At 51.5% G+C, this 24,516-nt stretch overlaps 1 protein-coding gene across 6 annotated transcripts in view; it reads right to left on the reverse strand.

Moving 5' to 3' along the window:
- The window catches only part of FAM13B (family with sequence similarity 13 member B), a 92,889-nt gene that overhangs the window by 4,579 nt on the left and 63,794 nt on the right, over positions 1–24,516 (reverse strand). For 4 of the 6 annotated variants that reach the window (XM_038772634.1, XM_038772635.1, XM_038772632.1 and 1 more), the window contains 13 exons: positions 16,461–16,522; positions 14,459–14,513; positions 13,824–13,971; positions 11,703–11,768; positions 9,588–9,798; positions 7,480–7,609; positions 7,196–7,277; positions 4,399–4,628; positions 3,616–3,699; positions 2,855–2,950; positions 2,219–2,302; positions 1,924–2,132; positions 854–955 (listed from right to left, as the gene is read on the reverse strand). In XM_038772634.1, the coding sequence (XP_038628562.1) occupies positions 854–955; positions 1,924–2,132; positions 2,219–2,302; positions 2,855–2,950; positions 3,616–3,699; positions 4,399–4,628; positions 7,196–7,277; positions 7,480–7,609; positions 9,588–9,798; positions 11,703–11,768; positions 13,824–13,971; positions 14,459–14,513; positions 16,461–16,522 (1,559 nt within the window). The remainder of the gene's footprint in view (positions 1–853; positions 956–1,923; positions 2,133–2,218; positions 2,303–2,854; positions 2,951–3,615; positions 3,700–4,398; positions 4,629–7,195; positions 7,278–7,479; positions 7,610–9,587; positions 9,799–11,702; positions 11,769–13,823; positions 13,972–14,458; positions 14,514–16,460; positions 16,523–24,516) is intronic. The other 2 variants (XM_038772636.1, XM_038772633.1) reach the window with 1 other exon arrangement.

The raw sequence follows: 24,516 nt of genomic DNA on the forward strand, positions 1-24,516 counted from the left end.
CCCTGTCCTCCCCATCACTTTAGTCACCATCCTCTCTGTCTCACAAGTTTGAAACCATGGCGTTATCCTCAGCTCCTATATCATTCAACACATACCCAAATCCTGTCTTGGTTCTATGAGAGCCATTCCCCAGCGGCCTGACATTTGCCCTCAACTCACATCACTGCCCAGCAAGGGTGCCAATCAATTGAATCGATTGAGCACTTACTGTGTGCAGAGCCCAAAACTAAGTAAGCACCTGGGAGTGGGCCGATGAAGCTCCAGCTTCCAGCCAACCGTCATCTCTCTGGAAGGGGCCAGCCAGCCCACCCACAGCCGTGCGCCCCTGAACTGAGGCCCCTGCTCTCCGAGACCAAGGGACGCAAGGGTGGGGGTAGGAAGGGTGTAGACCAATTACGGCCCTCCCCACCCCCAGCCTTACCTCAAAAGGGCCCCAAGGTGGGCCAAGCCGCCTAGTTTAGGTGGGGTGGGGGTGGGTGCCTGACCGAAACGTGGGACCTGAGAGAGTCGATGACCTGCAGAGCCCCATGGGGGCGAGGCCTCAGAATTTGGGGAATCTGTAGCTCTGCAGCCCCAATCTCACCAGAGGAGCCAACGCTCCGGATCTCACGCCCCTGTGGCCCACCCCCCGACGCCACTGGCTCCTTCCCGCCCCATTCATGTCCGGTTGGCAGGAGGGCTGGGGGGTCCATCCACGCATAGCGCTCTCGTTTCGTTTCGGCCCTGTTCCGGGAAGAGTCCAAGGACTTGGTCTGGCCCCAGGCCGTCACACGACGTGGAAAACGGTGAAGGCGCCACCCAGTGGGGAAGAGCTTCACCGCTGGTTCAGCGATTCCTGCGTCAGCGGACCAACCTTCCGTTCTGCTGATAAAACGCTTCTTCAAACTCCCGCAGCATTTTGCGGAGCTTCTTCTTTTCAGCTTTGGCTTTCCAAAGTTGCTCCAGTAATTCGGGCCTGAAAAGCAAATCGGGAGACAGCACCCCATTATCCTTGGACATTACCTCCCTGCCCCCGTCCTCCCCTTGAGGAGACTGAGAGGCTCCTGGGGACCACCTTGGGTCACATCCACTCAGCAGACTGGGAGAGTTGCTAGGCGGAAATATCATTCCCAGTTGAAAGCTCAAGGAAGACATCCTCCAGGGACAGGCAGAGCAAGAGCAACCACCTGGGGCAACAGTGGGGAGACGGCTGGTCATGGTTCGTTTTAAAAGAAGCAGCGTGGCTCAGTGGAAAGAGGTCATGGGTTCAAGTCCCGGCTCTGCCACTTGTCAGCTGTGTGACTTTGGGCAAGTCGCTTAACTTCTCTGTGCCTTAGTCACCTCATCTGTAAAATGGGGATTAAGACTTTGAGCCCCCCGGGGGACAACCTGATCACCTTGTAACCTCCCCAGCGCTAAGAACAGTGCTTTGCACACAGTAAGCACTTAATAAATGCCACACACACAAAGAAATAAGGTGGCTCCAGACGTTCAGCCTGAAGCCACTTGGTCACCGCCACCACAGGGCACACTGCTGCCCAGAGGACAGGGGCAGATGAAAACCAGGAAGCACCTGACCCCGCCGCTTGGTGGAAGGGGATCCCTGCAACAGTCAAACATCAATCACTGAGCCACCAATTATGCCCTTGAGACTGTAAGCACCATGTGAGCAGGGAGTATGTCGACCAACTCTGTTGTGCTACCCTCTCCAGCAATTAGTACAGTGCTCTGCACACAGGAAGTGCTCCATCAATAGCAAGAAATACCAGAAAGCGTCCAGACGCTGTGGACACCCACGGCCACTCGTGACTATGTGGGCATCTTGGTAAATGTGGGGTATCGAGGACTTTCCTGAATGAGAGACCTGGCCACGGGCCCGACTGGCCCCTCGGATGGGTCTTTCCTCCACAGACACCTGATCGGTTCTGGGAAACTGTTACTTACACAGACGTTGCCCGGGCACTGGACAGGCGAAGGTCCAGAGCCAATTTTTCTTGACTCTCCTCAACATCAGATTCAGAATTTTCAACAGAACTTGAAAAGGACTTCCTCGGCTCCATGGTTCTCAAGACACGACTCAACTTCTTTAGATTGACTCCCTGCTGCTGCTGCTCCTCCTCCTCCTCCTCCTCCTCATCCTCCTCCTCCTCTTCCTACAGAGACACCAGGAAATAAACAGGTCACACATAAGCCACGCTTGCCAACTGGAGCTTTCAAGCAGCAGGTGGCAAAGAAATACCTTAATTTCTTCAAAGAAGTGAGCTGTCTCTCCTTCTATGATTGGCTGCAGCACCTGACCCCGCCGCTTGGTGGAAGGGGATCCCTGCAACAGTCAAACATCAATCACTGAGCCATCAATCACGCCCTTGAGACTGTAAGCCCCATGTGAGCAGGGAATATGTCGACCAACTCTGTTGTGCTACCCGCTCCAGCAATTAATACAGTGCTCTGCACACAGGAAGTGCTCCATCAATAGCAAGTGACTGACTGAATCCCAGAGCTTCCTAGAACTGCTTCTGCCATGGCACGGGAAATGGGCTGTTTTAACAGTCTTACACACAGACAAGACAAACAAGCTGGCTGTTTCCTGTCTTCCTCTGATCTCCTCTTTTTTGCCTATTGACCACCCTCACCACAATTACCACTCTCCTAGGATTAACCAAGCACTTGCTACATGCTGGGTCAACCCAAGGCCAACCTGCAGACCCAGTCTTGGGGCATTCACAAATTCTACTTGGTGGGGGAGGTAAATATCCTAAAGGACAGACTTTTCCCAAGCAAAGCCACGGAGGCCAAACAGCTACACCAAACAGTGACTCCAACCAGAGAACAAAGCCTGAGTTTCTGAAGGAGAAGAAGGGTTTACTTCGCTTACGAGGATGGGGATGGTGCTGGCCCTGGTCAGCATCTGCTTCACGAGTCGGTATCGGTCATAGAGAGGTTTGACGATGTGTCTCTCTTCTCTAGTCACCTGAAACAAAGTGCGGGGAGGAGAGGGGATGGGGAGGTCAGCCCACTGGCAATGGTCATTCAAAGCTGAAAATGCTCCACGGGCTTCAAACACCAAGGTAATCCTTTCCCAGGATTCAAGAGTGGCTTAACTAGGAATAATTGCCGCAGCATCCCCTGGCCTGGCTCGTCTGGATTTCAATCACCGGGGTGGACTGCAGCTCCCTCACCTGGCCTATTAGTGGTCCCCTTGGGAATCAGCAAAAGTTTGGGGACTCTGGCATTCGATTCAACAGTACGGGGCTCCCACAGTCCCAACTGGGTGGCCCTGGGGCTTAGCCATTTGGGACCTGGCAGTGTGAACCCAGGGATTTAAAGTAACAATCCTACACACTGGCTAACTAGCAAAAATTTAGCTGATTGGGTGGAATAACCTCTTAAAAATGCGGATTTAGGCATTTTTGTTAACTGACATAGGTGAGTTGCTGGTTTTGTACAAAATTGGCATGTGGTGATCTCAGCCAGACTGAGACAGTTTTCTGGAAATACTTCCACATCTGCGTCCATATGACACCCCAGGCAGTAGTAGCGGGGTAGAAGTCACACCTCGGTCTTGTTACAGCAGAGCACAGCAGTTCACTTCAGCAAGAGAAAGATAAGTCGGATGGACAGAGAGGCAGACATTACCGGTCTCCCATGCTGACTTTCATAGTAGAGGAGGCTTTTCTGGAGAGAAGCTTTCTCTTCGGCCATTTGATCTTTGGTCATTTTCTAAAAGAAAAGAATAGCTCACATTGGCACTGGGCAGCAGGGCTCTCCAGGGACCCTCAGTGCTCCCAGAAGCCCAGCACCCAAGCTGGCACAGATCAGATGGACTGGATTTGAGGGGGTGGGGGAGGAAGAGAGACGACACATGGGCCTGCCTGCTCCCCTGGCTCTTGTAGGGCGTCACCCTGTTCCAGTCTCAACTTCACGGGGAATTTCTGCCACTCGATCCCTCTTGCGCCATTTTGTCAACTCACAGGAAAGTCTTTGGGCCGGCGGGGCCAAAAATGGGGGCTGGCCTTCAAGGAGGAGGCCATGGGTACAAGGCAGGATAGGTAGCAGTCTCATCTATCTTTTCCTGGCAAGTCTCCCTCCACATCAGAGCCCTGCTTCAACACTTTGGGAGAATCTGGGAATCTGGAGCAAATGCTAGAATACATTCTCATTGGATACCCAGTACAAACAGACTCCACCAGCCTCAGTAAGGGAAACTCAACAACAGTCTGAAGGGGTGGCTATTTAGGGCTTCCAGTTTCTCTCAAATCGAACAGAAAACTGTGACAGGTCTGACAGGCAGCAGGCCCAATGAAAACCAGCATGACCCTCCCCAGCCCCCCAGCCGCTCCCTCATCTATCAGGCACTGTGTTTCAGACAGTCTAGAGAGCTCTACAACTGCTCTAGAGCGGGATGTGAGGCTGGATTACTTTAATGTCCTCTGGGAGGCTTCTCTCAACACGCTTTTCCTTCAGCTTCTTCAGGATCAGTTCAAGAGTGGCTTCTTTAGAGGGCTTCCTCTCCTTCTGGGTGACTCTGGGCTCGTCTCGGTTTCCTTCACTGTCATGGCCAACGCAAGAGCCAAAGCTCTTCGGAAGAGTGTTACTGCGTGGGCGGGTTTGAGGCACGAATTCTCCCTCTGAGGTTCTGTGCTTGGAATCTGCATGTCACAGCCCCATAGGAAAGAGACTCATTAGGGTTGTAACCAAACGTGTCCAACCAGGGCAGAACAGGCCAGCCAACCCGGGAGTCAGCTTCGGCTACCCCCACACACCGTCCACGGACTGGTCAGAGCTCGACTGGGGCTGAGAGACCCAAGACTCACCAAGGAGCCATCGACATGTTGATCCTTGTCACTGGGTCGGCCCGCGCCTCTCCTCTCTTGCTCAAAACTCAGAAAATCTGGACAACCCCGAACTCAAACTCAATCCCGTGAACTTTCAAAGCATTCACAGCAGGAGACATAACCTCACCAACTCAATCTCCACCAGAAACCTGTGCTTAGAAACTGTTCTATGGAAGGGTTGTACTGATCAGTCAAAACCCAAGGCCCGTGTCTTGATCGGAGGAATAATTCACCAAGCTTTGTCCTTAAGGGCAAGTTTTGACTCTCTTCCCTTCCCCCACCCCCAGCCTTGGTTGGGAATTAACGGGCTCAGCTCTCAGAGGATTTGGGGATATGTGACCAGGAGCATAATCTGACCCCGGGGCTCAGCGACCAGATGCTGAGTTTAAAAGCACTGGAGGCTGTCTGTACTTTCCTCCAGCATGGCTCAGTTTTCCATGAGGACAGAGGAAAACAACCTGCCACCTCACTGGAGGAGGAGGAATCACCACAAATTGTTTCCAAGGGTTCTTAAGTTGTCAGGTGAGTTTCAGAAACTCCACAATCCCATCCCCAACAAAAAACATCCCTTTCTCAAATGCTGCTCCAACATTTGATACCCATGTCCATCGCCCTTGCTAGTTGTTCCAGACATTTAAACTCCCTCCTCAGGTCCCCTGTACCCCTCATCCCTTTACCCCAATAACCTGGCCACCTACTTCATTAAGAAAATTACACTATCAGGCATGAGCTCCCTAAAATCTCCCCAGCCCCTCCCTCCTCCCGCCTCCTCTTCAATTCTCCCATCCTTCACAGCAAAATCTCTAGAGATCTCCAGCTTCCTCTCAAAATCCACCCCTTCCACCCGCGCATCTGACCCCATTCCACCGCACCTTATCAAAACTCTTGCTCCCTCTCTTCTTCCCTCCTTAAAAGCCATCTTCAACCATTCACTCTCCAACAGCTTCTTCCCCACTGCTTTCAAGCATGCCCTTATCTCCCCTAGCCTAAAAAAACCCTCCCTTGACCTCATGGCTCCCTCCAGTTATTGCTCCATCTCCCTCCTACCATTCCTCTCTAAACTCCTAGACAGGAGTTGTCTACACCAACTGTCTCAGATTCCTCTCCTCCAATTCTCTTCTTGACCCTCTCCAGTTTGGCTTCCATCCCCGTCACTCCACAGAAACCGCCCACTCAGAGGTCATCAATGATCTCCTTCTTGCGAAATCCAATGACTTCTACTCCATCCTAATCCTCCTCAATCTCTCAGCTGCCTTTGACACTGTGGACTGCTCCCTTCTCCTAGAAATGTTATCCACACTTGGCTTCACTGACCCTTCTAGTTCTCCTCCTATCTCTCTGGCCATTCATTCTCAGTCTCCTTCATGGGCTCCTCCTGTCCCTCCCACCCCTAACTGTGGGGATCCCTCAAGGTTAAGTTCTGGGTCCCCTTCTACTCTCCATCTACACCCACTCACTTGGAGAACTCATTCTTTCCCATGGCTTCAACTACCACCTCTATGCGGCAAATCTACATCTCCAGCCCTGACCTCTCTCCCTCTCTGTAGTCTTGCATTTCCTCTTGCCTTCAAGACATCTCTGCTTAGATGTCCTTCCGTCACCTCAAGCTTACATGTCCAAAACAGAACATGTTCCAGAACAACAACTCCTTGTTTTTGTCTCCTTGTCTCAAAAACTCCTTGAGAGAACGGAACAAAAACTCCTCACCACTGGCTTTAAAGCACTCCTCCCCTTTGCCCCCTTCTACCTCACCTCGCTACTGTCCTACTACAACCCAGCCCTCACAATTCGCCCTTCTAACGCTAACCTTCTCACTGTGCTTCAATCTCGTCTCTTTCCACCAAAACCTAGCCCACATCCTGTCTCTGGCCTGGAACACCCTCCCTCCTGAAACCTGACAATTACTCTCCCCCACTTCAAAACTTTATTCAAGGCATATCTCCTCCAAGAGGCCTTCCAAGACTAATTCCCCCACTCCACCTTCCCTCTTCCCCCGCTCCCCCCACTTCCCTCTGCGTCACCCTGACTTGCTCCCTTTGTTCTTCCCCCTCCCAGCACTGAAGTCCGTATCTGTAATTTATTTGTACTGATGTCTGTCTCCCCTGGCTAGGCTGTTTTAAGCTCATTACAGGCAAGAAATGAGTCTGTAACTCTCCCAAGCGCTTAGTACAGTGCTCTGCACACAGTAAGCAATCAATAAATATGACTGAATCAATGACATGTCTGATCCATGTACTAGGCAGGGAAAGTGGCAGTCGTCATTCAAATTCAGGAGCAGGATGGAAAAGGATGGATTTTCAAAACTGTCTCTTCCCTGAATGGCCATGACCGTCCACGTACTCGTTTGAACCGAACCACCCAGAAACAACCATCTTTTCTACCTTTAATTTGCTTCTTTAGTTTAGTGAGCTCGGTCATCCACTTCAACACCTTGGGATTGGCTGCTATGTCACTGTAGGAGGGCTAGGCGGGAAAGAAAATGAAGAACAGTTCACAAGTGCACAGGAAAAGCAGCAGCAGAAAGAAGTCCGCATCAACACGTGCTCTTTGCCCGAGTCAGCGATGGAGAATTGCTGCCCTCAGACTTGTAAGCCTTAATCCCTTGGCCCCCCAACTCCCCAAAATGCTTGTTTCATGATAACAAGGGCCAGCTGCAAAGACTCACTTTACTGTTCTTTTCTTTTTCAAATTGCTCCTCAAATTGTCTGATTTTCTTCTGAAGCTTCTTCACGAGCTGATAGGGTGTTTTTTCATCCCGTCTGTCATCTTTGGAGCTGAAGGACGCTCTCCGAGTCCTAAATGAGTTAAAAGTGAGGAGGGAGAAGGACTGTCCACTCCCACATGCAACACAGGTCCCAGTTGCCCACCCCATGCCCCAGAAAGAACAGATGGATAATGATAATAATAATAATGATAATAATGGCATTTGTTAAGCACTTACTATGTGCCAAGCACTGTTCCAAGTGCTGGGGGAGATACAAGGTAATCAGGTTGTCCCACATGGGGCTCACATTCTTAATCCCCATTTTACAGACTAGGGAACTGAGGCACAGAGAAGTGAAGTAACTTGCCCAAAGTCACACAGCTGACAAGTGGCGGAGCCGGGATTAGAACCCATGACCTCTGGCTCCCAAGCCCGGGCTCTTTCCACTGAGCCAAGCTGCTTTGGTTCACTGCCCTGTGCCTCCAGGCAGGCAGATTCCACTTCTGGGCCCCAGGCAACCACTGCAGAATGCTGGGGAGGGGGTTAGGGTCCGGGTCGGCAGCCCATCCATAGGTCAGAGGACCTCCTCCACCCCAGCAGAATCTACCCAGCTCTGTTCCGAGGAAGGGGGCAGAAGAGAAGTCTGCTGCCTCCCCAGGATCCCAAGACCAAAGAGAACTCCAGGTAATGTTCACTCTGGGACACCTTTCATCTAAAGGACAAGACCAAAACCATTCCAATTTTTTTTTAAATGGTACTTTTTGAGCACTTACTATATCCAGGCACTGTACTAAGTGCTGGATCATGAAGTCATCAGCTTGGATGGACACAATCCTTGTTCCAAATGAGGCTTGTGGTCAATTTCAATTTCAACAATTTTCTCTGCTCACTTTGCTCCATTTGCTAAGAGAACCAAAGTGGGACATGGGGCCGGCCCTCTCCAATTTCCACCTCACCTTCCAGTGCAATAATCTGGTTTGCCATTTACACTCTGAAGGACAGAGCACTTGGGTTTGGGGCCAGCCAGAGGTGGCAAGACCAAGAGTCTAACCAGCTCATCCATCACCTCCTCTCAATACCTGGAGAAGGGACAGGCAAGCCAGATTAGGCAGCCAGCATACAACCACGGCCTCCCTCGGCCTCCCTCAAGTGGTTCTAATTTCCCAGCAAGGAATTCTGCTCTTGAGACGCCCTACCTTGTCGCCACCTGCAAACCGACCAGGCTGGGCCTACCCACTGAGTTTTGGGACAAAGGAGGTGTACTGCCAGGGCTGTAAGCGTATCCCCCTGGGGCACCAGAACACGGGACGGAGACGTCCCCATTATTGGTATTGGAAAGATTCCAGCAACCGGCTTCTACGGGGCCATTCGTCCGCCTGAGCCTAGAATGGCCCGCCAAAGCCCAACAAGGCCCCAGGTCGCACTCAACGTCCCAGGCCGACTTCTGCTGAGTCTCTGTCGGTGTGACTGAGACCCTTGGCTGCCGGGAGGCCCCCCGGGGAATTCTCACGTGAGGCCCAGATCAAAAGAAGCCAGAAGAGATAAACCTGCAAGCTCTGGATCACAAGGCCCAAGACACAAGACACACAGCCCCTGAGGCAACGAGCGCTGCTGACTGTCTAACCTCCAGCTGACACACGGCCCCTGAGGCAACGAGCGCTGCTGTCTAACCTCCAGCTCCAAAGTGCTTCCCAATCAGCTTTGCCAGTCAATTCCCCGAGAGGCCAGCACCATAAAACAGTGAGGCCTAGAGGAAAGAGCCCACACCTAGGAGTGTCCCAGGAGCTGGGTGCTAATCCCAGCTTAGCCCCATGCCTGCTGTGTGACTGTGGGCACTTAACTTCGCTGGGCCTCCGCTTCATCCTCTGTAAAATGGAGATTCAATAATTGTTCCCCCTTCCCTCTGACTGGGGGTGAAATCCGTATGGGATGGGGACTGTGTGCTTGGCACATAGGAAGCGCTTAGCAAATGCCATTTCTTTATGATGAGCACCATTATTCCCCACATTCCCAATGGGAGAAAAATCTCTTCCAGGCACTTTTTTGGAAGTGCATCTGAAACTCCATACCGCACAAAAGAAAGTGCTTTCAATGAGGAGTCTAACGCCTCGGGATCATGGAGGAAGCGCTGGCTTTGCCCAAAGTCTAAGCTTCGATGCGACAGTATGGGCGGGCAGTCCTCTCCCAGAGGGTGGTGGTTCATTCTTCCAGCTTGTGGGGACAGCTGAGCCTCTCCAGATTCAGAGTCTGCCTGCCAAGACTTAAAGGCAGGAAATGGCTCTACAAAATAAACACAGAGAAAAATGACAAGTCTCCCCCCTACCACAACAGTAGAGAAAGCACATTTGATTTAGATTCTTAAAGCTGTACCATAGATGCCGCCTGGGAACTGGAGCACTGAGAGCCTAAGGAGAGGAAACTGTCAGATGCTGCAGCACTTAATGAGCATGGCCCTTTTCCAGGCCTATTCGAAAATCAGTCTTTACAATCGGGGACGCCAAGTTTTATTAGTGTCTTCGTACTGTGTCTACCTTTGGCTCTTAGCACAGTGCTTAGCAGATAGTATGGGCTTAAACACACCATCACCATTTCTAAAAAGGGAGGTATGCCCAATAGTAGAAAAGCAGCAGTAGCACTATGGGGTGCAATGCACTGTACTAAACACTTGGGAAACACAAGACTCTTTGTCTATGCTAGCATCTATGCTAGCATTAGTATCAGTATCAACAGTGCTAAAGGAGCAGTGAGTGCAGAGTGCTGTCTTAGACATTTGGAGAATATAAGAAAGAAATTAATCATACATGGCCAAAAAGGGTACTCTGTTTCTCCAGGAGGCATCTTCTGTGAAAGTTCTGAACGACCATAGACCACAAAGGACACCGCCGAGCCCTTTACAGCAGAACATCCCAAGGCCATTCGGAGACCGCTTTCAGTAACCCTGAGCACCCGGTTCCTCGGGAAGGCAAGGGCTGTGCTGTTTCCCACCCCCAAGTTATCACACTCACCTGTCCCGATGCCACAAAACCGCGTGCAGATGCACAAGCAGTTTCACCGACACCCCGTCATGCCGAGCCCACCTGCAAGCCCACCTTGTTGGAAGAACGCCCCTCAATTCCCTAACCGCATTCTAGCCGAAAATCACACCAAAGGCCTACGCTGCAGCTGCTGCTGCAACTACTCTAGGTTCTGGCAGACCCGAAGGTAGCAGAAATGGGAACTCTACCCTGCCTGCCTAAGGAAATGAGCGGAAGGGCCAGACCGCACCACGGGAGGAGGTTGGAGCCCCTTGCCATCACCAGAGAAGTCCAAGCCCCTTGAGCTCTTCGGGGCCACCGGGGGGACCAATGGCACCCCAGGCGTCCCGAAGGGCTGCAGTCAATGCCACAGAGCTGCTTTCTCGGCTGGGAAACCCATCACAAGCTACGGCGGGGATGAGAATTAATGTGACTTCACCAGATAATTCCCAGCCAAACTGAGAGCAATGCACCCCGCAACGGTGCCCACCGTTTTCCAGAACAGATAGCCACTCATTGGCTAAGCTGTTCTGTTCAATCGGATGGGGGTGAATGAAGCACCACACTTTCACCACTCTACAGACCAAACGAAACTCAACTTTCCAGACTATTTGAAGGAAATTTGCCCAGCAGACTTTGCGAAGCGACAGAGCCATCATTTTGAAGCCTTTGTGCTGCAGGAGGCCAAATGGCAACGCTTTTTAGTTGCGTGCCCCACGTGATTCCTGGCCAGCGTCTCCGTGCAACCGTGCCTGGGACTTTACTTCTGGATCAGTGGCGTGTCGTGAGCCACACCAATTCTTCAGGAGAGCAGTGGAGACAAACCTCGTCACCTTTGCCACCAAGCACAAAGGGGCACCCAACAGTTCCCTTCCCAGCGTGCAGCCACACAACAACTCAGCCACACAGTGAGCTAGGACCACCCCTGTCCCCACTTCCCAGGGGGAGTGAGATCTGGGGAAATGTTTGAGAAGGAAGCTCCTGTCTGGGGGGGGGCGGTGGGCGGGAGAAGGGAGAGGGCAAGCGCCTGCCCAATCCCCGTTCTCTGGGTGGCACCCCAGCCCCAGGCCCTGCTCCTGGGAGCTGGATCAGCAGGAGGAGGGCCAGTCACAGGCAAAAAAGACTCACAGCACAAACAGGCAAAAATGAACCCAGGCGAGCTGTACTTACCCTCCCCATCTCTCTGCAGGTGCATTGTTTTGAAATCAATGAGGGGGAAAGTGAAAGGACCTGACGCTAATAAAATGGGGAAGAAATGGCAAAAATACTAAAATGAACACACAGCACAGACTCAGAACAACAAAGCCAAACACGTAACTAACAAAATACAGAAAGGTTCAAAAGACCTTTCCTGGATCTGAATTTCTCATTACAACACTCTCTGGGAATTGGGACAGACAACTTCAAAGACAGAGAAATGGATGTTTCCATTAAAACAAAGCAGCAAAAATCAAAACAATGCCTTCTCTGAAATCCCAACTCTGGAAGAATAGACATTTCTGTCCAGAAAATCCAAATGAAATCTTTCCTGCCCCACTTGGCTACCCAGAGATCTTTTTCACCTGCTCTTTCAGAAGCACTGGGTGCTTTTAAAAGCTGCTCCCAGTGGTCTCTGGTGTTCAGTCTTAAGTAAGAGGGAGGGCAAGAGGGAGAGATTGGTCAGGTGAGAGAATAACTTCCCCGACAGTTATTTGTGATCTGACCTGGACAAGGGGGTTAAGAAAAAACTACAATTCCCTTTTGGGAGCCATCTGACCCATTGGTTTTGGACCTGGTGAGCCCATGGCAAGACCATCCCCGCCCCTCTGCCATTGGGTGGAGGCCTCAGGGCTCGTGGGAGAGGGGAGAAGAGGAGGAAGAGGAGGAGAAAGAGAAAGTGAGACTGAGGCTGTCATGAGGAAGTAGCGCGGCTTTGTGGAAAGTGCACGGGCTTGGGAGTCAGAGGATGTGGGTTCTAATCCCGACTCTGCTACTTATCTGCTGTGTGATCTTGGGCAAGCCACTTCACTTCTCTGTGCTTCAGTTACCTCATTTGTAAAATGGGGATTAAAACTGTGAGCCCCACATGGGACCACCTGATTACCCTGTATCTACCCCAGCGCTTAGAACAGTGCTTGGCACCTAGCAAGCGCTTAACAAATACCATAATAATAATGATGATGATGATAATGAGGGCACTTGAGAGATGCTGGAAAGCCCACCTGCTGGTCGGGGAGAACGAAAGACAATGTGGACTGCCTCAGGGCATGGTTTCCCTAAGGAGAACAATCTGTGGATGGCTGTACCCCCGCCCCCGCCCCCTTCACTTTACAGACCTGCCAGTAGAATCAAGCAAAGGATCCAACCAGTCCTTCCACTGCCACTGCCTCCCCAACCATGAGTGACTTCACATGGCAACTAGGAGCTGAACCTGGACCAGCATGCGGGGTGTTGGGCCCTAGAACACCGCTCCCTCCCTCCCTGGGGATCAAGGCTTCAGAGGACTACCCTTGCCAGGGAACGCTGACCCCAAGGAGTCACGCACTAACTTGCAGAGATGCTCAGAGCACTGTAGCTCCAAGCTTAGAGAACCCGTTCCTGTGTTGTCCAACCGGAAAGACTCGCAGCTGCAGAAACGTGGGCATTTAATTCACCTGGAAAGAAAACCCCGGCGACAGCATCTCTTCCCACTAACTAGCAATGGCTTCCATCGGCTACCCTGCAGCTCGGATATTAAGAGGTGTGGGGCGGGCTGACAGAAGTTTGGAATCTCTCTGGAAAGGAGTGAGAGGTTGACAAGAGCAAGTGCCTGCCCTCTGCTCCTGGAGAAACGTTTTCTTGAAAGGTTCCTCAATCTTCACAGCTTCACTGCCCACTTTGGAATTTCTGCCTGGCCCACAGCCACTCAGCAGCGCAAATTCATCCTTGCCTCTCAGGCCCCGGACCTCTAAACTGAGCCACCGCCACCGCCTGCTCCCCACAAGGCCATTGCCCACCGTACTGTATACAGCTTCCGCTGGGACTGCTGCAGCCTGTGTGCTGGGGGAAAGGAGGAGGCACTCCAGAACACCCCCTTGTCTAGGTTACTGGAAGGGTTTCTGGGGCCTACCCATTCCCATGGATGGGAGGAAGCCTGCCACCACGGCCCCCTCACCACTTCCTCCCGGAAAGGGAGCTCAGGCAGGGGCTCCTGCAAACACTGAAGTTAGGTCAGATCACTTAGGGCCCTCGTTCCAGCCACTCCTTACCCTGCCACATCCCGGCCCCCCTTCCAAAGGGGGCCAGGCCTGAAACCCAGGCAGATGTCATTACCTTCCCACTTATCTCCATCAGACGCATTCTTCAGAGCTAAGGGTGGAGTCTGCAGACATGTCGCTTCCCCAGGGACCACACCACATTCACTTTCTGGTTCGGCAGATTCGTTGTTGGCATTCAAATCACAAGTCTTGCTTCCTGAAACCTAGATGCAGAACAAAAGGGATTTTAAAAAGCAGCCGCTGGAAAACACAAACCCAGCCTTCTGCACTCTCCACGGACATATCTGGGGAGATCATTTTTGAAGAGGAAACGTTTGAATTGTACAGTCTGCCCCACGGCGAGTTGAGCCATAAGAAAAACACCACCGCCTACTCAGGCCTGGAAAGGCCTTTTGAACAAATAGGGACATGGCTGGGATGTCCATAAGAGTAATAATTATGGTATTTAAGTGCTCACTAGGTGTCAAGCACTCTTCGAAGCACTGGAGTAGACACGAGTTCATCAGGTTGGATTAACAAGGGGATCACAGTCTAAATAGTAGGAGGCTTAATCGGGAATTAAAATCCCCAGAGAAAGTCCACATCAAAAGCTGAGGGCAGAGTGACGGGGATTTGACAAATGATGAGCCGTGACGAGTTGAAAGTTCTCCCCAACGATGACAAACCTACCCCAAGAAAAGGAATTCTTACCAGTACCAAATGGGAAGAAGCATGATCGTTGTCATCCACCAACACACACTCTTGCCTAAAAACACAGAGAGAGGGGTGAGGTGACTATTTCAAAGAGAAAAGGCACCTCTAATCTGGAGTCTCCTCCACCACTAGGCTGTCGGCTCTTTGTAGGCTGGGATTGTGTCTGCCAATTGAACTGTCCACTTCCTAGTGTTCAGTACAGGGTCCTGCCCACAGTAAGTGTTCAATTAAAACCACTGATGATGCACTGACTGACTGATCGACTGACTGGATCACCACAAGAGTGACTCTCTCTTTTCCCCAAGCCTGATGACGTGGATGCGGGAGAGGGGGAGAAGGCAGCTGTGATCCGTCCGTTCTTTGGAGCCCTGGGTCTGGAGACTCCCACCACTTCGATAAGATCCACAAATCCCCCGCAATGCTAGAAATGCCGAGTAGTCTCTAAACCCCGCCCCAATCCCAAAAACTGGATTGTAAAAAAATGGAAATTGAGAGAGGGAGAGAGGGAGAGAGGGAGGGGGAGAGAGAGAGAGAGAGGGAGAGAGAGTGCACACGTGAACAAGCGAGCGCAAGCCGCCCTTCCACTCAAAAGATGGGAGAGGACAAAAAAAAATGAGGGAAGGGAGAAACATTCCTGTCAATCGCCTGTTTACGGCATCGGGGCTCTCGTGGGAGCAGACGAGAGTCAAGGCGCTTGGCATAGCTGAGCCACTCTTGACCCAAAGCCAGAGAGCGCTCTGCCACTGGGAAAAAGGGGGAGGCGAGCCCCAGACGTCTTCACATCCCTGACCTCCTCCTCGAAACAAGGCAGTGAGGCTCCCCTTCCCTGTCCAGCCCTTGGAGGTCACTGAGAGCAGGGTGGCGTGGCTGGACAACCTAAGTCGCGGGGTGCTGCTTGGCCCCATTTCCCTACTCCCAGCCAAGGGCGCAGATGGTGTGGCTGCAGCCGGGAAATGCCAACGGCTGCCGAGGCACACTCCTGCTCCTGGAGCCCATGCCCACATGGCGGTCTGGGACTCGGAGGAAACGGCGGCCACCGCCAGCTGCCCCAGCACAACCCCACGGATGGCAGGGGAAGTATCCTTCATGCAACTCAATTCGCCTGAGCCAGCGAGCTCCCGTGTGCTGCTGGGGCCCGGAAACAAGGTTGCTAGCCTACTAATAAGCTGAAGAGGGCAGAAGTGTTCCAAAAAGATCGAGTCCTCCTCACTAAATGGATTCTGACTGCTCTAGCAGATCCAGACGTCATCACTGAGGGGTGCCTGTGACACTTAACATCTTCACCCACAGCCACAGCTCCAACAGTCCCTGGGCTGAAAGGGGACAGTCCCTGCCTCCTGAAAGGAAGCACAAGGAACTGCTATGAACAAGGAGTCTGTGGACCTTACGGGTTGGGGGATCCTCCAGAGACACGGCTCCAAAGACTCTACCGACTCCAGGGCGAGACATCCCGGCCACAAGAAAGCCTGCCCAAGGCCACTCCATGCATAGCCAGCATTGCTTCTGACCTGAATCTGGGGCTTGCTAAGGACACCAGCTGGGTTTTAGCTAGGTAGGCACAAGAGACACAGGTACTGAAGGAAATGAGTGCCACATCACCTCCCAAGGTCACCAATGTAGCCATGGCCTGCTCACCGACCCAGGAACCAGGCCCGAGGGTCCGAGGGCCAGACAGACCCCCCCGCCAAACCCCGAGCCCAGAGGTGTACACACTTCACACTTCAGCCACCCAGAGTAGAACCGGAACACACCCAGAGCCATTTCCTAGGGGGTCAGGAAACCCTGATTTATGGAAACGGACAAGGCACGCACACCTTTCGATGTGTGTTTGTTCCCAAGCTCAGCTACTGATAATTAAGTGGCCAAAAAGAGCACTTAGGCGGAAAACTGGGGCATAACAAAGCTGCCCATTCCTTTTACAATTCCAAACCCCAGCTTGGAAGGAATTCAGAATTCCCAAATGACTAGTATTTATAGGCAGTAAGAAGAAAACAAGTACCTCTGGGCAGCAACTTCTTCGCCACTCTGTCCATCACATGGCTTTAACAGAATACCTGCAGCCTGATGGCAGAAACGGGAGAGCACCACGTTAATGCAGTTTGAGAAACAGCCACTTGCAGAGAACCAACACTTTCAAAATGAAAGAGTTTGTTTGTGCTGAAGGGCCGGCAAAGGCACCCAAATGACAGTGCGCCCCGAACGGCCCTTGGATGCCTGGGCCGAGCCCGAATAGCAAGGCTCCAGAAACACGCACCGGCTGCAGTGACATTCCCTGCTCAGAACGACGCCCCCGGGCTCTTGAGTCCTGGTGGCTGCAGGTGACACACCCCAGGCTTCTCTGGACCCCTGCTGCGTGAGGCCTTTCAGGAGAAGGACCCCCGCCACGGGGGCCCCAAGTGGCTCCCTGGGGGCCTGAAAGCAGGGCTGCCCCTCCCCAGGCCCAGGGGAACCTGGCCTCCCTGGGGAACAGAGGCCCGAAGCTTACGGTGCTAGCTGTGAGGCTGAATCTGCTCCCAGAGCACAGTGTTTGGCACATAGGTAGCACTTGCTAAATACCATCACTGACTGGGCTTTCCAAAACAGTCTCTGAGTCTTCCCCAAAATGAGGCATCCTAGCCTCAACCTGGCCTTTCCTAGCCAGGAAAAGCCCTTAGAAGAATTCAGACTGCACAGAAGAGGAAAGCAGGAGACTGCCAGACCTCGAGGGAAACTACCAAAAGCCAGACTGCCACTGGAAATCCCATCCCTGGGAGTCTGTCGAGAGAAGAGCTTTAGCAAACTAATCTCCCAAGAAAGTTTCCACAGTCAGTTCAGCCACCCTGACTGTTTTCACTAGTTGTTTGGGCAAGAGCAGAAGACTGGGAGTCAAGAGACCTGAGTTCTAATCCCAGCCCTGCCATGTGACCTTGGGCAAGTTAGCATCTCTGGGCCTCAGTTTCCTCACCTGCAAAATGGAGCTTAAATAACCTGTTCTCCCTCCTCTCAGACTGTGAGCTACATGTGGGACAGGGACTGGGTCTGATTTGACTACATGGTATCTACCCCAGCGCTTGGCACAGAGGAGGCACTTAACTAATTCCACCATTAGCTTGAGGATCACTTAGGGAATCAGCGACTCTTTGTGCACTTGGATCCGTATTCTTTTAAGCACTTAATATTCACATCCCACCCTCTAGCGCTTATGTACATATCTCTTACCTTATAATGTCTGCCTCCCCCTCTAGACTGTAGGCTCCTTGTGGGCATGGAACAACTTTACCAATTCTGTTGTCCTGTCATCTCCCAAGCATTTAGTCCAGTGCTCTGTCCACAGTAAGTGCTCAATAAACACCACTGATCGATTGTCTAATGACACAAGCCTGCTGGCAGACAGCATGCCCGGGTGCTGGAAAAAACAGCTGGACACATCTCTGTAGCATCGGCCACGGGCCAAGAATTACAACTTCATGTGGGATTCTGCAAGAACGCCACCCCCGTGTTCTAAGAGAACAGGGTGTACCTCATCTTTACTTCTTAGAAGAGAGCAAGAGGCTCAGAGTCATCACTGTGCTGCCTGGACCCTTCTCGATCACCTCAGGGACCAAAAGGGCTCTCGGCACAAATACCAAAGAGTGAAAGAAAGAGGCTGTTGGTTGGTCAGAAAAAGAGGATTTAAAAGACTATTTGGAGGCACATTCCCAAACTCCCCTGAAAAGTTTTAACTAGAAGCACACAGATGAAGTAGTATTTCCCCCCAAATTTTCTGGGATTTGGAAAGCTTGGAACTTGAGTTTGAAAATGCCTGTAAAACCTATGAGGATGAAAGAAAAATCATTTCTAAAATGTTAGCAGCTTGGTGGGCTGGTGTTAGATTACTGCAACAGGGTGGTCAAGACAGCTGACACCAACGTAAGAGATGGAGAGAAGCCTATTTCCAAGGCAGGCCACCCTCGGAATCATGGTATGATCAGTTCCTGGAAACACCTATTTGAAATGCTGTAAAGTGTTACCAATTTTCCCAAAGAAAAAAGTGTTGCAAATGGGAGGCTGCTTCCTGAACCGTGGTTAGATGTGATTTTTACCCAAATTTCCCAGAATCATGTCAACTGTCAATGGGCAACACAGCTACATTATAGAGTGTTCGCATGGAGTAGGAGAGACTCCACTATTACTTTGCTGAAAGTAAAATGGATGAGCTGAATCACCAGTGACCCTACCTGGCTACCAAGTGGCTACCGACCAACCACCCTCGGGGGGCCCACCACAGCCCTCGGAGTGGGGGGGCCTACCACCCTGGCCCCCAGGGACCTTGCTCACTCCCTTGCTGCAGGCTTACTGCTGCCCCAAAGCCCAGGGAGCACCCCCTCTCTCCTACTGTTACCAGAGGGGGCTACTGGGACCTCACTACCTGCCCCTGAGATGTCCCCACCCCACCCACTGCCACTTGGAAGCTTGCCAGAGCCCCACTCCCCTGCCACTGAGGCAACACCCTGAAGCTCGCAGAGCAACCCCGACTGCTCAGGCAACATTCCTGCTGCTACCTGGTGGGTGGCCTTCAGGGCTTTTTTTTTCTTTTTCCTTTTAAATGGCATTTGTTAAGCTCTTAGGGCCAGGCACTGAATTTATCGCTGGATTAGGTACAAGCTAATCAGGTTCATTCATTCATATTTACACTGAGCACTTATTGTGTGCACAGCACCTTACTAAGCACTTGGGAAAGTACAATACAGCAACAGAGAGAGACAATCCCTGCCCACAACGAGCTCACAGTCTTGGGGAGGGTTGGGGGGGAAGAGACAGACATCAGTACAAATAAACAGACGTCAGTAAGTAAATTATGGATATATACATAAGTGCTGTGGGGCTGCGAAGGGAGGGGAAGAGCAAAGGGAGCAAGTCAGGGTGACGCAGAAGGGGGTGTGAGATGAGGAAAAGTGGGGCTTAGTCTGGGAAGGCCTCTTGGAGGAGATGTGCCTCCAGTACGGCTTTAAAGGGGATGGAGAGTAATTGTCTGACAGATTTGAGGTGGGAGGGCATTCCAGGCCAGAGGTAGGATGTGGGCCAGGGGTTTGGCGGCGAGACAGGCGAGATGGAGGCACAGTGTGAACGTCAGCACCAGATGAGCGAAATGTGTGGGTTGGGTTATAGAAGGAGAAAAGCGAGCTGAGATAGGAGGGGGGAAGGTGATGGAGTGTTTTAAAGCCAATGGTGAGGAGTTTCTGTTTTATACAGAGGTGGACAAGCAACCGCTGGAGATTTTTTTTTGGGGGGTGGTGGGGGTGGCATGCCCTGAACGTTTCTGTAGAAAGATAATCCGGGCAGTGGAGTTAAGTATGGACTGGAGTAGGGAGAGGCAGGGGGTTGGGAGGTCAGAAAGGAGGCTAATACAGTCATCTAGGAGGGATAGGATGAGTAACTGTACTAACATGGTACCAGTTTGGATGGAGATGATTTTAGCGATGCCGTGAAGGTGGAACTGACAGGATTTGGTGATGGACTGGATATGTGGGTTGAGTGAGAGAACAGAGTCAAGGATTACACCAAGGTTACAGGCTTGTGAGACAAGAAGGATGGTGGTGCCATCCACAGTGATGGGAAAGTCCAGGAGAGGACAGGGTTTGGGTGGGAAGATAAGGAGCTCTGCTTTGGACGAGTTTGATGTGACGGGAGGACATCCAAGTAGAGATGTCTTGAAGTCAGGAGGAGATGTGAGCCTGGAGAGAGATCAGGGAAGGAGATGTAGATCAATCAATCGTATTTATTGAGCACTTACTGTGTGCACAGCACTGTACTAAGTGCTTAGATGTAGACTGGCGGTATCATCCACATAGAGATAGTAGTTGAAGCCGTGGGGGCGAATGAGTTCTCCAAAGGAATGAATGTAGATGGAGAATAGAAGGGGACCCAGAACTGAAATTTGAGGGACCCAGGGGGTGAGAGGCAGAGGAGGAGCCCACTAAGAAGACTGAGAATGAACGGCCAGAGAGAAAAGAGGAGAAGCAGGAGAGGACAGAGTCAGTGAAGCCAAGGTTAGATAATATATCCAGAAGAAGGGAGTGGTCCACAGTGTCAAAGGCAGCTGAGAGTTCGAGGAGGATTAGGATGGAGTAGGAGCCGTTGGATTTGGCAAGATCACTGGTGACCTTTGAGAGGGCGGTTTCAGTGGAGTGAAGGGGGTGGAAGCCAGATTGGAGGGGGTCTAGAAGAGAGTTAGGAGAGGAATTTGAGATAGCGACTCACTCAAAGAGTCTGGAGATGAAAGGTAGGAGGGAAATGCAGCGATAATTAGAGGGAGCTATGAGGTCAAGGGAGGTTTTTTTTAGGTTGGGGGAGACGGGCATGTTTGAAGGCAGTGGGGAAGAAACCATTGGAGAGTGAACAGCTGAACATGGCTGTTAAGGAGGGAAGGGGTGAGAGTTTTTATAAGGTGTGAAAGAATGGGGTCCAATGCACATGTGGAGGTGGTGGCATTTGAGAGGAGGCAAGAGATCTCCTCTGGAGATACTGCCAGGAAGGATGGGAATGTTGAAGAGGGGGCCGGGAGAATGGGGGATTGAGGAGGGGGAAGGGTGATTTTAGAGACCTCACAACTCACACCTGATGGTGTTAATTTTCTTAATATATTAGATGGCCAGATTATTTGGGTCAAGGGATGAGGGGGTGGGGGGACAGGGGGCCTGAGGAGGGAGTTAAATGTCTGAAACAAATGGCAAGGGTGATGGGCATGGGTGTCAATAAGGAAAGAGAAAACAGTTTTGCCAGGCAAAGGAAAGGGCAGAGTTAAAGCAAGAAAGGATAAACTTGAAGTGGACAAGGTCAGTCTCACATTTAGATTCCCACCAACAGCGTTCTGCGGCTCGAGCATAAGACCGAAGGAAGTGGACAGTGCAGGTGATCCAGGGCTGTGGGTTAGAGGTACGAGAGCAACAAAGGGATAGGGGAGCGAGCGAGTTGGGTTCAATAGAGAGGGTGGTGTTAAGAACATCTATTTGGTCATCAAGAGGGTAGACTGAGTATGGAAGCTAGGTTTGGGTGGGTTGTGATGCATTGAAAGAGATGGATGGTGTTGAAAGATCGGAGGTCTTTGTGGAGGAATAGCACAGATTTACGAGGAGGAGGAGCGTGGGAGAGGAGACAAGTGAGAAGGTTGTGGTAGGATAGAGGGATTTCAGAGTGCGGGAGGGTAGAGATCATGCAGTGGTTAGAGATGATGAGATTAAGTGAGTGTCCAAGTTGGTGGGGCAGGAGGTCGGGCGGCAGAGGGGTCATCAAGTACATCTATGTGGATACTAGAGGAGGAGGAGTGACTGGGACAGGAGCAGGTCAAGGATGAAGGGGAGCTTCCCCATGATGAAGCAGGGGTTCCATAGGCCACACTTGGCAGCAGCTGTGGAGGGGAAGGGGGGTGGGGGGGGGGGGGAGGGTTTGGATGGGAGTGAGTTGACTGTAGCCAGTGCAGGGGGAAGGGGATGAGGGGTGGTGCTGGGACAGGAGGATGTGGCGGGAAGGAATTGGTTGGGAGCGAGTTGATGGGGGCCTGCGCAGGGGGAGGAGTACGAGGGGTGGCACTGGGACAGAGGGATTCCAGGGAAGGGGCGGCGTGTGGGGAGGGAGTGAGTTGGGCAGTGGGGGGCAAGATGAGGACTGGGATGGGCAGATGGGGGGGAGGATTGTAGGATCATGGTGAAGTCGGCGAGGTAAATGACAGCAATTAGATCAGTTACCACTAGTCCAGGTTCCTTGTGGGGGTTCACAGTCTTAAACCCCATTTTACAGATGATGAAAATGAGGCCCAAAGACGTGAAGTGACTTGCCCTAGGTCACACAACAGACAAGTGCCGGAGCCCAGATTAGAACCCAGGTCCTTCTGACTCCCAAGCCTGTGCTGTACTGCTTCTCGGGCTTTAAAACTTTGGGAAATCCCCGTCTGCCAGGGCCCAGGACTGGAAGTTTCCGTTCCCGGGGGCTCAGGACTTCACCAGGCCTTTCTCGCCCCCACCTTCTGCAACGACTGTGGGAACTCTGAGCAGCAAAGAGCCAGAAACTTTATTCCTCTATCCACCGTGCCCTGAGAAGTAGTGTGGCCTAGTGAAAAGAGCATGGGCTTAGAAGTCGGAAGGAACCGTGTTCTAATCCCAGCCCCACCACTTGTCTGCTGTGAGACCCTGGGCAAGTCATTTCACTTCTCTAGGTCTCAATTACCTCATCTGTAAAACGGGGATTAAGGCTAAATGGGACATGAACTGTGTCCAACCTGATTAGTCCAGCGCTTAGTGCCCCTGCCACTTTCCTGCTGTGTGACTTGGGTAAGTCACTTCACTTGTCTGTGCCTCAGTTTCCTCATTTGCAAAACTGGGGATTCAATGCCTGTTCTCCTTCCTACTTAGCCTGGGAGTCCCATGTGGGACAGGGACTGGGTCCGACCTGATTAATTTGTTTCTATCCCAGCGATTAGGACACAGTGTGGCACACAGCAAGTGCTGAACAAATACCACTGTTATCATAAATACATTTATCGCCGTCCTTGTCTTTTACGCTGCTCGTCTTTATGTTGCTGTCGCCAGCTCCCTACCCCCTTCCCTTTTTCTTGGACTGCGAGAGACTAATTAATCAATCAGTGATATTTATCGAGAGCTTTCTATATGCAGAGCGCTGCACCAGGTGCTTGGGAGAGTATAATACAATAAAGTTGGCAGGCACAATCCCTGCCCTAAGGAGCCAGCAATTTAGCAGGGGAGAGACGCTAAAATCGATTACACATAGAAGTGGTGCAGTAGAAAGATCCGAGAGTATCTCATCCATGCATTTTTCCCAGTGCTTAATAAATACAACTTCCTGCTCACCCATCTTTCTTTCCCTCACTATGGCTTTCAGTATTCCCCATACAAACCCAGAAGGCCGGACATCTAATCCAGTGGCTGTGGGTCAGGTGAGGAAGAGGATGGTGCCTGTTCCCTTCTTTCCACCCTTCAAGCAGGCGGCCCCCCACAGCTGGGCCCACCCCCAAGAGAGAGGGGTTCTCTTTCTTGGCTTTCTCATAGGTGTGGTGCGCCAGAAACGCACCGACCCTTGTTACCTTGGACTTCTATCTCCTCCCACCCTTCTTCCTATTACTCTACCATCCCAGCCCCTGTTGGTTCTCTTCCTCATGGACTTTTTCAGTCAAGGGTGGCTTGTATTCAACTAGACACCCTTCACTTAAACAAGATACTCAGGAAACTTAACAAAAACCCTCCCAACCAAGATTTCACCAGTGGAGTTAATATTTCCTCTAACTTTAGGAAATGCTATGAAACCTGATGTCCAGATTAAAAAGCAAAAACAAAAAAATTACACCCAAGTTGACTGAGATCGAATCACATGACTAAAGGCATCAACTTAGTCACATCAATATTGCCATCAATCCCCAGGAGCACAGAACAGGCAATGGGGGTCGAGGGGAGTGGGAGGGTGTGTGTGTGTGTGTGGGTGAGTGTGAGATGCCCAACAATGCCCAACAAAGGCTTCTAGATATGGCTCAGGCCTCCACAAGAAACGCTCCACACACCTAGTAACTCATCACTGCCAATGCCTGTTTGATGAAGGGTTTAATTCAAGGCCCCAAGACACTCGGTCACCAAGTTATTTTAGGTGCTAAGATTATCAAGTCGTTTCATGTGCTGCGGTCAGCTGTTTGGGTTGTTGATCTGCAAGTCTTTTTATAGTCCAATTTAATCACCTCAGAGACATGGAAGGTAAAGGGATCAGAGTTGCCTTGGTGTCAAATGCCATCACATGGGGGGCCCATCAACTCCCCTATCACTGTCCCAGAGCTGCCCAATCATCTGCAACTTTTACACTGGCAAGAGAAAGATGGCAGGAACCGCAGTTCCTTCCCCTCAAAACTCACATCTTTGGCCGCCATCCGGAAGCTGGCCTTGAGATCTTGAGATCCCACCCGGGGGGACACCAGACACAGTGCATGTTGAGTAAAAATGCCTTGCTCCCCGCTCATATTCTTAAGATAGAAGCCAGAGAGACAAAGGTAGGTTGCTATTGGTTTTTCCATCACCCAGTTCCTGAAAAGTGAAATCCTG

Source organism: Tachyglossus aculeatus, chromosome X1 (genome assembly GCF_015852505.1).
Source record: "Tachyglossus aculeatus isolate mTacAcu1 chromosome X1, mTacAcu1.pri, whole genome shotgun sequence".
Classification (NCBI taxonomy): Eukaryota; Metazoa; Chordata; class Mammalia; order Monotremata; family Tachyglossidae; genus Tachyglossus; species Tachyglossus aculeatus.